Source organism: Tasmannia lanceolata, unplaced genomic scaffold, assembly GCF_043159265.1.
Source record: "Tasmannia lanceolata isolate RefF3 unplaced genomic scaffold, GAP_Taslan_0.1 ptg000020l, whole genome shotgun sequence".
In the NCBI taxonomy this organism is placed as follows: domain Eukaryota; kingdom Viridiplantae; phylum Streptophyta; class Magnoliopsida; order Canellales; family Winteraceae; genus Tasmannia; species Tasmannia lanceolata.
Genome location: NW_027518697.1, coordinates 13,682,767 through 13,698,746, shown reverse-complemented (window position 1 = coordinate 13,698,746; position 15,980 = coordinate 13,682,767). Strand labels below are relative to the sequence as shown.

General features: G+C 39.1%; 3 protein-coding genes across 3 annotated transcripts; 2 read left to right on the top strand and 1 right to left on the bottom strand.

The window, feature by feature from the left end:
* Positions 1–755: 755 nt before the first annotated feature.
* LOC143854043 (Cation efflux family protein) lies at positions 756–9,756 on the top strand. Its single transcript, XM_077363759.1, has 10 exons — positions 756–1,618; positions 1,881–1,989; positions 2,110–2,149; positions 2,358–2,434; positions 7,793–7,881; positions 8,197–8,266; positions 8,415–8,453; positions 8,546–8,696; positions 8,795–8,884; positions 9,486–9,756. The coding sequence occupies exons 1-10, from the start codon at positions 1,201–1,203 to the stop codon at positions 9,585–9,587; spliced, it is 1,185 nt and encodes a 394-aa protein (XP_077219874.1). The 5' UTR covers positions 756–1,200; the 3' UTR covers positions 9,588–9,756.
* A 546-nt stretch (positions 9,757–10,302) lies between these two features.
* On the bottom strand, positions 10,303–10,779 carry LOC143853779 (uncharacterized). The gene has a single exon (XM_077363510.1). The coding sequence runs from the start codon at positions 10,777–10,779 to the stop codon at positions 10,303–10,305; it is 477 nt and encodes a 158-aa protein (XP_077219625.1).
* A 3,372-nt stretch (positions 10,780–14,151) lies between these two features.
* Positions 14,152–15,272, top strand: LOC143853778 (protein VACUOLELESS GAMETOPHYTES-like). The gene has a single exon (XM_077363509.1). It carries the CDS (start codon positions 14,328–14,330, stop codon positions 15,270–15,272), a length of 945 nt encoding a protein of 314 aa, XP_077219624.1. The 5' UTR covers positions 14,152–14,327.
* The last annotated feature ends 708 nt before the right edge of the window (positions 15,273–15,980 follow it).

The window sequence follows — 15,980 nt, the reverse complement described above, 5'->3', positions numbered from 1 at the left end:
TGAAAATTTTCCAAAGGATTCACTAGCCGACCCAGCTAGTTTGGGACAAAGGCTTAGTTGAGTTGAGTTGAGTTGAGTTGATTTGAGTTGAAGTTATATTTAAACCAGTGTTTCAAGAACTCGGTCTTCGTAAAAAAAAGTGGCCAAGATACAAGGGAGTTGCCGACTCGGGTGAGTCAATGATTGATACAGTTAATTTTGATTTTTTTATTTTGTGGAAATGATATATTCTTCCTCTTTTCTTCCCCGGGCCAGCCCCTCTGCCAGTGTAAGAAGAGTAGTCATAAATACAATAGGAAGGTTAGCTCAATCATTTGAATGCTGATTAATTTGGTGCTGAAGAGACTGATTCAAGGGTGTTAACTATTCCACTTCGGATCAGATCCACCTCTCTTGGTCACGATCCTTTTGGATCCCTCATCGGTTGGATCCTTTCTTGGGGTGCCTTTTCATATCCCTACCTTTTTATATCCTGTTCGTTTCCGATTGTGATAGCCGATTGTGAGCCTCAAAATTAAACGTAAGGGATTTGCTAGGCAATTTCGTGGAAAGTCATTTTGCGGCTGGCTTTTCCATGTGAGAACTGCCACACAGATTGACTTTTTGGCAGATTTTTGTCTTATGCATATTTAACTCATCTTATGTGTGGCAGTTCTCACATGCAAAAGCAAGCCGCGAAATGGCCTCCTACGCGTAATTCTGAGCCATTAATCGCAATCGGTTGTCACAATCTGTTCAGAAATGAACAGGGCCTCAGTCCTAAACTCCTAGTTTATTTGAGATTGTGAGCGCCGAACCTATTATCGGGCTAAAAAATAACGTATTTTTATATGTTGAGACCCTCAATTTAAAATAATTTCGGACCTGAAGATATGGATCTAACGGACATGGTTTAAATCCAACAATTGTGCCCAAATCCTGTCCATTAACCATTCGGACGCTCGGTCCGTTAACTAAAGAAGGGGGTGTGCGTTTACCAAAAGCCAGGAGACTCGTAAAAAAATCTGCTTCCAATCCAAAGTCTTTTTCTTCACCTGACTGACCGAGTCAAGTTCCGGAATCGGGTGTCTTTACCATATCTCCACCTCTCTATAGATTAGAAGCTCGATCATTAGGGTTTTATATCTCTTATAAAAGTTGAGAATGAAATTAGAAGCTCTTGGTTTGGCAACTGATTCTAGGGTTTCTTCCTAAAAGAACATGTCTTTCAATAATCAAATTCCAGAAGATGAATCTCAACATCCGTGGAATGGAAATTTTGGATTCGGAAAAACTGATCGGAGATTCGCTTTTTCCCGTCAAAATTCACTCCGTCAATCCGATTCTCACACTCCAATCTCGATCAATTCGAATAATTCGCATACGCCTTTGATTTCTCGGAGTAATTCCAGTATCAGTATTCCACCAGAGATTTATCCATCACACGAGAGAGAAAACATGTGGAAAGGAGGGAAAATAAATTCTTCGGAAAAAATTTCCATTCTCTTGATTTTGCTGTCTTTGATTCGGAGTATAAGATCTGGGAGTAGACCTATGAAGCGCCTTTTTGTGATGATCTCGCTCAATGTGGCTTATTCTACTACTGAATTGATTATAGGTGTTCTTACTGGACGTGTAGGTAAGAATTCTGATTTATTCATGCTATATGATCTGTCAAATATTTAGTTGAGCTGTCATTTATAAAAGCCATGTCCCATGCTATTGATCGATATAAAATCACGAAAATTGGGTCAATGTATTGTCTGCAATCTTGAAATTTATTACTTTTCTGGTATGTTTTCTGAACTGTTAACTAACCAACTTCTCCAAAAGCTTAAGCTGTTGGAGAAAGGCGTTATTTATCTTTTATACTTTAACATGAACTATTTTATTTCTTGTAGGCTTGGTGTCAGATGCTTTTCATTTGACATTTGGTTGTGGGCTCTTGACATTTTCATTGTTTGCAATGGCATCTTCGCGAAAGAAGTCTGATGGTGTTTACACTTATGGGTGAGATCAGAACCTCCGGATTTACAGTCTACATTGTAGGCTTCTAGAGGATGCCATTTAATTACATTTTTAAGGCTCCAATTTTTAGATGATTGTATGTTTTTTGTGCTTTTATTTCAGGTACAAAAGGCTGGAAGTTCTATCTGCTTTCACTAATGCTGTAAGTACTTGTCATTTTGATATTAGGGGTAGTAACAATACTTGCTAAAGGAGTATCCCACTCTGTTTTATGTATTTGGAGATCTCTTTTCTTGATTTAAATATTTTCTTTAGAAGTAACTAATTGGGTGTCATTTTCCAAAAAGGAAAATAATTGCATTATCAGGGCTAACATATGAATGTGTTGCTTCTGTTGCATGTGTAGACAGCTGTTTCTTTTGTTTATGTCATTCTCCATAGCAGTGGAGGGACTCCATGCATTTATACAAGATGAATCTGAGCACAAGTAAGTAGCTCACCTTGAGTTGGATGAATTGAAAATTTGAAATGCTTTGAGAATGACTATGTGGTAATTGCTAAATAATCAGTCTTACTCATGAGTGGCTCCTATATTAGCTGCACCCCAAAGAATCATCTTACCAGCATTTCCACTGAGTAAACCACATTTATTGGATAATTGCATAATTGCTACTTTTTCAGGTTAAATATTATTTCATGGTTCTATCATTTTCTACTGTTTTATATAGGTCGTAATGTTATTTGAGGTAACTACTCTTCTACAAAATTGTCTCAGACAAAAACTTTCTCAACTCTCTTTTTTTGTAGGTAATGAAAACATTCTCAGCTGAGACAAATGAGTTTCGGGTTTAACTTTAAGTTCAGCACTCTGAAAAAGGATGGGGTAAGGGATTACTTCGGAAAGAGACCAGTAAGCCCTCCGGACATTTTCTACTAGAGGAGAAATATAGCCAACAGTACTTGTAGTTGTGTCTATAATAGAAAGCCTCAAAGATCTATACCAAGACATAAGAGAGGCTGGATATACGGTAGTTGAAGCTCTGCAATGGGTAGAGATTAGTAGGGAGTGTTGCAGGAGAAACTTGATCCTACTAGGTAATGGTTGTAGGTCACTACCCCCCAGATCAAGGCCGAGAAGTCCTTGCGAATATGATTCAAGGCCAAGAAGTCCTCTTGAATATGATCCATGGCCTAGTAGTCCTCACGAATATGATTCAAGGCCGAGAAGTCCTTGCGAACTTGATTCAATCACAGAAACCAGAGGAGAAAAATCACCTGATTTCTATCCAAACCATAGACAGCAGGCAGGTAATCGGACTAAAAATCACCCAGACAACTGGACCTGTTCATCATGTGAGTATTACAACTTTGGATCGCGCTCTAGATGCCGCAGGTGCTCTAGAAACAGAGAAAATGAGATGGAAAGGGAAGAAAGAGAGGAACCAAGAATGGATAAGGAAGAGACTTTTACCCATTCCGGAATGGACTCCCTGGGGAAATATCCAGAAGTAGAGGTGGCCGGCAAAGTAGTGGAAGATCGTAAAAAGGAACTCAAAAAATGCTTGATAGGTTGTATGAAGTCTGGCTTATGGGGTCTAGAAGAGACTTGGTAATGGGCTATTAAAGAATGGCACCTACCACTACGGCCGAAACCACTCGTCATTAATAACCAGGAGGTGCTATTTAGATTTGATTTAGAACAACAAGCACTGAGGATACTACAAAAAGGGGGTGAAGCCCTAGGTCCTAATTTATCCTCCTTGTCCTCTTGGAATCCAGCGACACATGCTGGGTCCAAAACGGTATGCATCAGATTTTACGACATCTCGCTCCATGCTTGGTCATTATCAACGGTTGAAGCCTTGGGGAAGTTGTTTGAGCATGTGACTAAAGTGCAACTATCAGGCAACCATGACTATTGCATGGCTTTTGCCTCAGTGAAAGTCCTTACAGAACACTGGAAATTGATACCACGTTTTGTAAGATTAAAAGTGGATAGTAAATTCTTCCTAGTTCAAGTGAAATGTATGCTGGAGGTAGAAGGGGAAGAAATATCCTCCCAATCATCAGAACAATTGGGAATTAAGATCACCAGCCTTTGTCCTCCGGCACCGGAGGAATGCTCAGTTCGGGAGGGGGGGAAATCCTGCAGGCAAGAACCGTCGAATTTTAAATTTCCACCTACCCTCTGGGTGGCAGAGGCCTCACTAGCTAGATCTCTCAGGCCAAGGATGGAGGCTAACAAGCAGGTAGCATTAAATGCCAAGTCCCCTGCAGATCCTGATCAAGAGATCTGACTCCGTGGAGGCCTCAATCAAGCTCTGACAAATCGATAGTCAAATGCTGCCCCCAATCATAAGGGAGGTAAGGATCTGAGGCTAGGAATAGCCTAAAAAAAGGTAAGGTTTGGCTTTTAAAAGACCCTACGCAATCGAGACTTCAGGACCCTTGGAGAGAGACGTCACATCGGGAGAGGTGGAAGAGTATGAAAATATCGCGAACACAAAGTTTCCGATAAATCTAAAATTCCGTACCCTCCCAGAGAAGGTTGGAAAGACGAACACCAATCCCAAAGAAATCGATGGAGAAGTCCTCTGGACAAAAAAATCCAAAAAAAGAAACACTTTGTATCAAACATTATCAAATGATAGATGAAAATGAGCAGTCAGGAGTTGCATGGCTCTCAGATGATGATGAAGAAAGGAGTAAAAGGTACAAAGAAAAGGAACACCAAAAAAGAAATCGGAACCAATGGTATGGTAGATCTCACGACGGGCCCCCATCGAGAAGTGAGATCGCAAGAGAATTCAAGAAATACCAGCTATCAAAACTAAGGCCGAAAGCAGTGTGGCCTTTGCTGAGGAACCTTCGGTTGGTCAAATTCAAGCGGATTTAGACTGTGCCCTTCCGTTGCAAGGGAGCGAAATTAAGGAGGGCAGGAGATAGGGAAAAAGAAATGGAGTTACCACCCCGAATGAGGGTTCCAAGACGGTGAGAGACTCAATGGATGTGGAGCTGAGAAGGAGAAATACAATTTTTTTTGGTAATGAGGAGCATCCTTCAGAAGAAAGAAGGTTGGAATCTTCTGGGGATGAATCTTCAGAAGAGGAAAGAGGAAAGAGGAAATTCAACCCATTCGGAGGATAGAATGTCATCGGAGGAGTTTGAGAAAATGTCTAAATTGGGAGATCAATTGGAATTAGGCTTTCGAGAAAATATCGAATAAACAAAGAAAATGTTCCTAGATATAGAAAAAGGGCCTCCAGACTAAGAAAAGGAAAAACCCGCGTAGAGGTAGAAGAGAACTTAAGGCTCTAAAAAATTATAAGAAATTATGGGATCCTCTGCCTGGTATCAGTAGAATATTTTGGCCTCTTTGCCGGTTGTTTTTTGGATTGTTTAGAGGAAGCCATTTTTTGGCGAAAGGAAGTGCAGTCAGTCCTCTGCGACATAAGGGTCATGTATTCCATGGGAAGCTCCTATGCTGATTTCTTGCCTAGTATTTTGAAGATTGTAAAGGAAAATGTAAAGCTAGCTACTGGTTCAATTCCAGGAGTAAGGGTTTTATTTCTTCCAAGGAGAATGTTACTGGGTGGCTCATACTATGTATATTCAGTGGGACTACTTGTCCCCCTTGTAATTTTGTTAGTATGAATACAGTTGTCATCTTTTAAAAAAAAGAAATTTGGGAAGGTTGAACTATACGAAGCATACCTCAATTTTAATTATTGTACATAAATTTGGCATTGGATTCCTCTCCTATGATATTTGAGTAGAATTGTGAACTAGTATTATGTTGGTTATCATCTTATCTCTTTATAATATATTGGTCAATTGCTTGTGGACATACTATGTAGCAAGAAGACCTTTTCTTTTTCTACAAAAATGCTGTTTCCCATGTTGGACGTGTGGACACCCACAGATGTGGCTATCAGGAAAAAACCTAATTATGTCTTTTTTTCTTGTACTTTAGAATTATCGATGAACTCTCTCTCTCTCTGTGTTGTAATATAATTGTACAAACATATCTGCACGTCCGATTTAAAGTTCACCTATTTGACAACTAGTCTCCTTTTCTGAACTCGGTACTTCTCATTGTTTATGTTCTGTAGACAATAGATAATTGATTGGTAACCGGGTCCATTGTAGTGTCAAATTGAGAGGCTGTACATTGTGTGTTCCTGTACTAGTAGTGGCTTTTGCCTCAATAAAATTGCTCTACGATTCAAAAAAGTGCATGTACTTTTAGATTCTTGTGTTGTTGTGTGCATTAATGTGAAGACTATAACTATCGACTCCATAGGGTGTTTAATAGGTTCTTTCCAAGGAAGTGCTGATAGAGGATTTATGGCAGATATTAGTAGGGTATCTATTTTAGTGCTATATTATCATAGAGGTGGTTACATGTTTATATCGCAAGACGCTAATGTTCCTATTAGGTTTTTGGTGGACTTTGTTTTGGATGTGACCGAGGTCAGAGGTTTTCTTTATCCTTTCAATCAGGGTGTGTCATGTGGAATTAATTTAACAGTCTGCTATGGTGCTATCTCAGTACCATAAGATATGGCTTTCTTGTGCAGATATGCTTGTAGCCTTGTAGGGTATTTCTCATTGCTGATTAACTAGTGAAATGCTCATCTTTATTTTGATGAAAATCTTTGAAGAGTTACATGAGTCTTAATATTGGTGGAAGGTCGAGCAGAAATACTGTAGGTAAAGCTTTTGTTGAAAATAGAGAGATCTCTAATATTTCAGAATATGATCAAACATGATGTGTAGCCAACGACAAGATGAGATGCAAGAAACACAGGCAGACAAAGCAAGAAAAGACAAAAATTATGTGGTTTGACAGTTCATAGCCTGTCAATCCATCTTCAATTTTGTCCATTCCATAGGCCAAGCCAACACATGTAGTGCTCCATAAATATCTGAAAATCCACTCCACTGCATCCCATTGCTCCTTTCACGTATTTGTCATGTATCTACTTACAACATCTGCCATATATGGCCTCGTGCAGACTATAGTATACACTAGACAACCGATAGCCCTAGCATAAGAGATGTTAGGTATGTTGACCCGTTCCTCATCAGTTGGCATAAGTGCTTGTCCAGTTTGAAGTGATCTGCCAAAGGAGTGGTAACTGGTTTATCATTTTTCATGTCGAACTTCTCTATCATCTGTTCAACGTATGTGGTCTATGAAATCCAAAGCACTCCCTTTTCCCTGTCTCGTCCCATTGTCAAAACATGTGCGGATATCCAGCCCCTCCCCCGTCGTCTCTCTCTCTCTCTCTCTCTCTCTCTCTCTCTCTCACACACACACACACACACACACACACACACACACATGCAAATCCTTATATTTGAATTTACTATGAGAGATAATTAATAATTAAGTGATAAGTTAAGGTCTAAGCAAGAATGCTTTTTCACTTAGCTGTCATTGTGGTTCAGAATTAGAAGTGTGAGTTTCAGATCTGATTATAATGCAGATCTGATTATAATGCATGCATGTTTTGTATCGAAGTTGTTTTCTTCTAGTCCCATGTCTTTATAATGTTTTTTTGGACCTTTACATATGCATTCAAATTATGTTGGTCCTGATTTTTGTGCTTCTCTTATGAAGTCCAGAAAGTAGATGTATAACACAGGATTAAGAGTTCAGAAATTTATCATCAATTAGCTTAATTTTGTCAAAATTACAAATTTTGTTTACCATTAAAATTTGAGGTAGTTCCTATATTCGTATGTATCATAATTTTGTTTACCATTCTGTTACAGTCCCTTTTTGTTTCACTTTGTTTTGGATGTGCCTCTATAGTTGCTAATGGACTTTTACTTGCAGGCATTATCTGATTGTTTCGGCAGTGACAAATCTGTTGGTGAATTTACTTGGTGTATGGTTCTTCCGAAGCTATGCTCGCATTTATATTGGTAAGGTTATTATTGCCTGTTTTTCGAGATATTTTATATTGCTTTTTTAAATGATAAATTTTATTAAAGGGAGGATAGATATTTTATCTTTCACAACCTAGTTTATTGTTTTTCTTCAACTATTCAATTCTCTAGAAGCTACTTTCTTTTCTGAATCCATGATATCTGCTGCTATAAAAAAAGTTCCTTCAAATCTTTCTGATGCGTAAAAAAAGTTACTTCAAATTTTTATTTGATTGTAGGAAATATGGGTGTTTTAAGTGCTGCGATTTCTTATTACTTTTATATTCTGATGATATTGCATTTCGTTAACAGTTTACAGGAAAGCTGAAGATATGAACTACCACTCAGTCTGCTTACATGTTCTTGCAGATTCCATCCGAAGGTTTAAAAACACCAGCCACTAACTATACAATCTAGATTTAAAATCATTTACCTTTTTTTTTCCTGCCACATTCTATTTATATGCTCTTTCTTCTTGATTTCTTTGTTGAAAGTTCCATTCTAATTTGACTTTTTTAATTGTTTCTCAGTGCAGGTTTGATCCTAGCGTCATGGTTTCTTAGTCTTGGGTAAAATTTTATATTCTCCCCTGTTTACTTCAGTGTCAAGAACCTTCCCTCGAAATTTGTTTGGATAATGTTTTTCCAATATTCATTTTCAGGGTTAAGAATGCTGAGGTGTTGTGCTTGGGACTTGTCTCGGTTTTGGTGTTCATGGTCGTCATGCCCCTTTTTAGAGCGACTGGTGGGACCTTACTCCAGATGGCTCCCCCCAGCATTCCTTCCTCCGCTTTCAGTAAGTGCTGGAGACAGGTATGTTTCTTGCTTTCTTCTCTTTATTTATTTCTTTGTGTAATTATAACTACTTTATTACTATCAACTTACCATGACATAAGGTGTGTTCTGGCTAGATAACTGCACGGGAGGATGTTTCTGAAATTTCGCAAGCTAGGTTTTGGGAGTTTGTCCCTGGTCATGTAGTGGGGTCACTTGTGATTCAGGTAAATATAAAGAAAGTAGGTATCAAACCATGGAATTTAGTTAGTGCATGGTCTAATGGCCATTCTAGTCATGTCCTTATTGTGGATGCCATGAAATTCTTCTAATAGAGTACCTCGTAAGTGTGTTTTTTCATGTGCGTTATTTCTGGTGATTGCACCTGGAAATTGACCACTGCTTTGCTTTTTCACCGTTTTTTCTTTTTTCTTTTTTCATATGGTAAAATGGCATATGACTTGATTTATGGCAATGATTTTAAATTTCGGTTGAAATCCAAAATTTTGGTTTCAGCTGAGACCGAAACGAAATACGCGTTGAATCATTTTTAACAGGATTTCGCCTTGAAATTTCATTTTCACACTTGTTTATAAGATTTCCATCGAAATTTAAAGATTTCCAACTAAATTGCCGGAATTTCCACCGAAAATTTATACATTTCCACTGAAATTTTAAAAATACCAAAAATTTTAACCGAATTTTGCATGATTTCGGCCCAAAATTCCACCGAAACCGAAATTTCAAGCCTTGCTTATGGCTGTATCATAACATGCAATTTGTATCATAATATTGAATTTACAATTTAGTGATTTCTTTGTGGAACAGGTTAAGAAAGGGGCGGATGATCATCCAGTACTCCAGCATGTGCATGGTTTGTACCATGACTTGGGCATACAAGACCTGACAGTGCAAACTGATTTTGTCTAAGCTTTGGCTCCATCAGCGGTGGTGGGTAAGAAAGAGCTTCTGATTCAAAAAATGCAACACAATTTTTATCTAGTAGTTCATACTTCACAATCAAATGTCTGTTGATTTATTGAAGGACTACCCAACCTGGAACAGTTTATTGCATATATAGAATCTGATTTTTTTTCCTCTTTTTGAATCAATGAGGTTTAACTTGCATACCAAACTACTAGTTTTTGTGGAGTTCCTATTACATGTTTGGGCTGGCGCTGAATTGTGTGACCCCCTAAGAGTAGAGACTAGAAAATTCATTGATTTACCAACACAAACTTTTGAACAAATAAATCCTATATAACAATATTCCATTAAATATTGAAAGTAACATGTAGTGAAATATGTACCTGTAATATGCATATGTAATGTAGCCATATATAGTGGAAATGATATCTGTGCCAAGTGTTTCAATAAACATGCGCTCCACTTGTTTGTCGTGTAGTATTCAAAGGGTTTAAAGAGCTTTTTGAGAACCGTAATATCCTCTGAAATTCCTTTAAATACTACACGACAACAAGTGGAGTGCTTGTTTATCAAAACACCTTGGCGCATATATCATTTCCCTATATATATATATATATATATATGAATGATAGCAAATTTTATTGAGAAAGGACCGAGATGGTCAAATTACAAAGGAAGAGAAAATACAATCGGGGAATAAGAGACAGAGATACAAAAATTATGGAGGAAGAGAATCAAATAGAGCTAATGCCTCTTTCGAAACCCCTATTCTTGCCAAATTATCCGCCATCTCTTTAGCCGTTCTCCGAACATGCTTGAAGGATAGAGATAACGACTTAGCGCAGTCATCATTCTCATAAAAAAATCTATCGAATCTCCATGGTTTTTTTTTAAGGCCTTGGAGCCAACTTATAACATTTGAGGAGTCTCCTTCAATAATCACTTTGTCAGCACCCTTGATTGCAAGAAATTTTATTCCTTGATGGACGGCTCTAAACTCGGCTTCTGATGCATACACAATCCCGATCGGACCCGCATAAGCCCAAGCAACAATACCAAGTTCATCTCTATGAACCCCGCCTATCCCAGCTGGACCCGGATTGCCAAAGCTAGATCCATCAAAGTTGAGTTTAAGATGACCAGAGGGAGGGGGATCCCAAGGCTGGACCACCTTTGGCTTCCTCTCCACACTCATGCAAATCTCCCGCCAACCTTCCCATAAATCATATGCTGACACAAACTCAAATTCCGGAAGGGATTTTGCCCAAGCTATGGACAAAGTTATCACCTTATTGAAAAGGAAACTAGCTCCTCTAGCAAAACCTTTAAAAATTCTTGCATTGCGTTCTTTCCACAAAACCCATAAAGTAGCTAAGAAGGAGATCTCCTAAAGAATTTTCCCTTTCTTTCGCCACGAAACCACAAACCAACATTGCAAAAGCTCCATCAAAGATTCAGGGAAAACCTAATAAATACCAAACCAAGAAAGAAGATTTGCCCACACCTCCCTTGCTACCTTGCAGTGGATTAGAAGATGATTTGCAGATTCTCCTGCCTCTATGCACATAGAACAATGGTTGACGATAATCATTGTCCTCTTTCTCAGAAAATCCACAGTTTGAATTCTTCCTTGGCAAGCTGCCCAACAAAAAAAACAAACAACAAACTCTTGAGGGCTTTAATAGTTCATACTTTGGCAACATTGGCAACAACATTAGATGACGTGCAACCAACTAAATGGAAATAAAAGGATTTGACCGAGAAATCCCCAGAGGAATCCCAGGTCCATACCATCTTGTCTTCACCATTTTGCTTAACATATCCTTCTTCTAGAGTTCCCAACAACCGAACTAAATGTGATATCACCCAATCGAAAAGATTTCTTTTGAACACCGGCTTCCAAATGACCTTGCCATCCCTTTTTTCCATAAGTTCCTTCACAACTCCCTCTTTATTTACTGCCATAGAGAACAATCTTGGAAATGTAATTTTTAGGGGCTGATCCAAGCACCATTTATCAATCCAAAATATATATATATCTATATATATATATATATATATATATATATATATATATATATATATATATAGGAAAAGGATTGTACGCTCGACCGTACCTAAGGTTAGATACGGTAGAGTGCCAAATCACATGGGTCCCACATTTTTTTTGGTCATCTAAACTATTCATTTGCAAGGCCCCATCATAGATAGGGTGTGTGCCAAAAATCAGCACCATTGAATCATCCTAACCCCTCCAAAACTGAGGGCAAAATGGGCAGATTTGTGGACAAACAGTGTCCGTCCATTTTGACCTCCACAAATGGATGGGTTAGGATGATCCTATGGAGCTGATTTTTGGTATGCACCCTATCTATGATGGGGCCTTGCAAATGAATGGTTTAGATGACCAACAAAAATGTGGGACCCATGTGATTTAGCACTCTACCGTACCTAACCTTAGGTACGGTCGAGCGTACAATCCTTTTCCTTATATATATATATATATATATATATATATATATATATATATATATATAATGTTTAGGAATAGCACCATCTTGGGTGTTACCAAGTCTTTCTTGTGTCGGTTGGGTGGGATTGCAAACATTTTGTTGGTCAGAAAGGGAGAACTATGGAGCCTGTGCCCGTTTGTGGTAATCAGGTGCCTCTGGTTGGAAACGAATCGCAGAATGTTCAAAGGATAACTAAATAGCACCTCCTGGTTATTAATATTACTTTACTAGTACTATTAATGAGACTAGGAACTTATATGCTCATTATCAGGGTGTTAAGGAGAGTAGATAGCGATTATTTGTATGTGGGGCAATCTCTGCCCCTTTTGCAATGGTTCTTTCTTGTTAATGTAATCTTACCTTATCTTTAAAAAAAAACCAAAAAACAAAAATAAAATTGTAAAATAATCTTAGATGCATTGATGAGAAGAATTATTGGGTTTAAATTCTGGTATTTGTCAAAAATCAATCCCTGGAAAGAAACTTGATATTAATATCCCCTTGTTTTAGTAGACACCGCTGTCTTATTTTATATTTTCTTTAGGGATTTGCCAGGGACCATTGCAGAAGGCATTTTGCGGACAGGCTGTTGGGCCGTCCATGTATTATTATAATTATTTTAGTGAAGTGATGTAATCGCCCCCTTTTCTTCACCGAGCCATCCCCTCTAGTGTATTTATAGCCAAGGTTTTAAATTTCGACCGAAATCTGAAATTTTGGACTGAAATTTCGGTCAACACCGAAGCCGAAACGATCGAAACCTGAAATTTTGGAAAAAGTATTAATTATTTAATCCTTTACCAAATTTCAGTCGGTAATTTCGGCCGAAATTTCTGCCAAAAAACGATATTTCGAGCGCCCAATATAGAATTTCGGTTTCGGTGAGGACCAAAATTGACCCCGAAACCGAAAATTAAAACCTCGTTTATAGCTACTCTTTCTATATTAAAGGTGGAGGCATGGGGAAGAAAATGGGGCGAATATATCATTTTCCTTATTTAACTTGTAAGAAAAGAGTACGACCTTTCATTTAACAAGATTGAGCTTATGCTTGCATTTGACAAGTACACCAGGGTGGGCCTACCATTTATTTCATTTTGTGAACATGTCAACGGGGATACCATGTGATTCCATAATCATTCCAGTTTTTTCTACAACTGTGGCCCACCAATTATTTTAGCTTTTCCCATAAGCGTGCACACCATATCTCCCCTTTAGTTGGGAGAATTTTTCCACTAGAAATATTTCTTGTAGGGAAATGATATATTTGCCCTATTTTCTTTCCCGGCCCCTTCTAGTGTAGTATGAAACAAAGGTTATTTTCGATTGGGATTTGCCAGGGGACCATGCAGGAGGCATTTCACAAATGGTTTGTCGCATGTCAGACCAGCCACCTCGTGAATGATGATAAAATCTACTGAAAAGTGAGCCTCTGTGGCTGGTCTGACATGCAACAGTCCATCTTCGAAATGCCTTCTGCGATGGTCCCTAGCAAATCCCTTCCCGATTCAAATCGGAGTCCATTTCAGGGTCACAAAGCCTTCTTTTTTTTTATCTGTATCTTTCTTCCACGGATCTTAAAGAAAGAGACCATTATATTATTTCTCGACTCCCCTGAAAAGATGGTACATGGATTATTCATGGATTTTATCTGTATCTTTCTTCTATGGATTCCATTGCAGTTTTCACAATATAAGTAGGTGGCCCGAGGAAGAAAAGGGGCCGAATATATAACTTCCCTTTTTCATGCAATCCAAACAGGCCTATAGGAAAAAATATTTATGGAAATCGGGGGCATATATTAACCGTTGCACAAACTCTCGGCCCACTTTTGCAGGAGACAACAGCCACCTCAGATGAAAAAAAAGAGTAAGACAAAATCTGCTAAAAAGTGAGCTTGCCAAATGGCTTCCCGTGACAAAAATACTAAGATCCTTAGAGCCAACTCCTCAGATGCGGGCCCCCCATTTTAGTAGTCCTCTGGACTTTGGTCCCATTGGTAAAATTTGTGGGGCCCATCATTCCCACGACTTGAAGCAATCTAAACAAAAGTCGGCCACTTCCAACCATCTCACTTTAAACGAAACCACCAACTAAAATGAAGAAATACGCGCTTCTCTTGTCCCCCCCCTTCCATTGACTTAGTCTCTTTATGCAACTCCCCAATCTCTTGTACTTCATATAAATAAACCAACTGCCACACTCCAGATAAAGAGAGAAGATAACATAGATGGGGAAGCTGAGCTATGAACCACAGATCCAACATTTCAGCCATCAACACCCCTTAGAACTCACTACTCTTCCACACACCCAAATAACATCTCCTCTATGTTTTGGGTGCAATCTCAAACTCTCTGGATGGCTCTACACTTGCAAACCATGCAACTACTACCTCCATATCTCATGCTCCCAGTTACCTCACCTCATCCAACACCCCGCGGATCCAAACCACGCCCTCTCCCTCCTCCCTTACCCTGCCTACCCAGAAGGCTACTTTAACTGTGATGCCTGTGGCCGACGAGGTGATGGTTTCTCTTACCATTGTGGCCGGTGCAACTTCGATGTCCATATTCTTTGTGCTTCAATGCCACTCTCAATTAACCATCAAGCTCATTGCCACACTCTCAACCTTGCTTTCTTCCCTCCTTATCAGAATAAAGGTTTCTCATGTGATATATGTAAGAGATTGGGCTCTAACCATTGGCTCTATCGGTGTGAGACATGTGAGTTTGATGCGCATTTGGGTTGTGCCACAGCTAAGACTATGCCATTGGCAGATGTTCAAATTCAGCAGCTTCAAGTGATCCAACAACAGAGAATGCTTCCACTAGCCACTCCCCAGTTCCAAGCTGGAGTTGGATTCATGAATGGGTCACAGCAGAGATATTCACCTAACTATTACATGAATAACCCGAGCCCGGGTGCACAAGAGCCCATCCGGCCTCTCACTGAGAGGCCTGGACTGGGTAATAGGTTGATGGATCAAGCAACAGAAGGATTTGTTGATGGTGGTGGTACAGAGAAAATAGGCCAAAGTTTGGTGCAGAGTGTCATAGAAGGTGGTGGTGGTGGTGGGGGTGGGGATTCTTCTTCTTCTACTTTGTTTTTGGATATGGGCTCTTCAAATTTCAGTAGTGCGTTTGGAGCATCGAATTTGTCAATGTCAGATGACTAGTTTAAATTTGGGTTGGGATGTTTATGATTTTTGTTTCTTAAGGTTTCTTGATGCATATATCTCACCTTTGTATAGATTGTATATGTTAGTGTATGTATATGCCTATGGGCATATTGGTATTTTGCATATCTCTCGTTATATATAAATACATAAGTGAGGGGGAGACTCTCCAACTCACTCTTTCTCTTCTTCCTCTTTCTTTCTCCCTCTTTGGTGGCTTCTAACATGGTATCAGAGCCCTAGGGTTGAGGCCCTAGGGACCACCTTGCAAGCCCCCTTCCTCAGCGACGCATATCAGTGGCACTGCCATCTTGGACATCCCAACCTTGATCGTTTGCGGTGGACATCTATTGTTTCTTCTTCTGTTACCCCTTTTTCGTGCGAGGCCTGTGAACTTGGGAAACACCATAAGGTGTTCTTCCCGTCTAGGCCTGTTAGTCGGGCCTCTCACCCTTTTGATTTAGTGCATTCCGATGTATGGGGTCCCTCGCGGACTACCTTTGTTTTTGGACATCATTATTTTGTCATTTTTATTGATGATTATTCACGTATGTGTTGTCTTTATTTATTGAAATATCGCTCAGAAGTGTTCTCTGTTTTCCGTACTTTTCATTCAGAAGTTACTAACCAATTTAATTGCACTCTTAAATGCCTTCGCACTGATAATACCAGGGAATATTTCTCAAAATCCAATGGTTTTGAGGAATT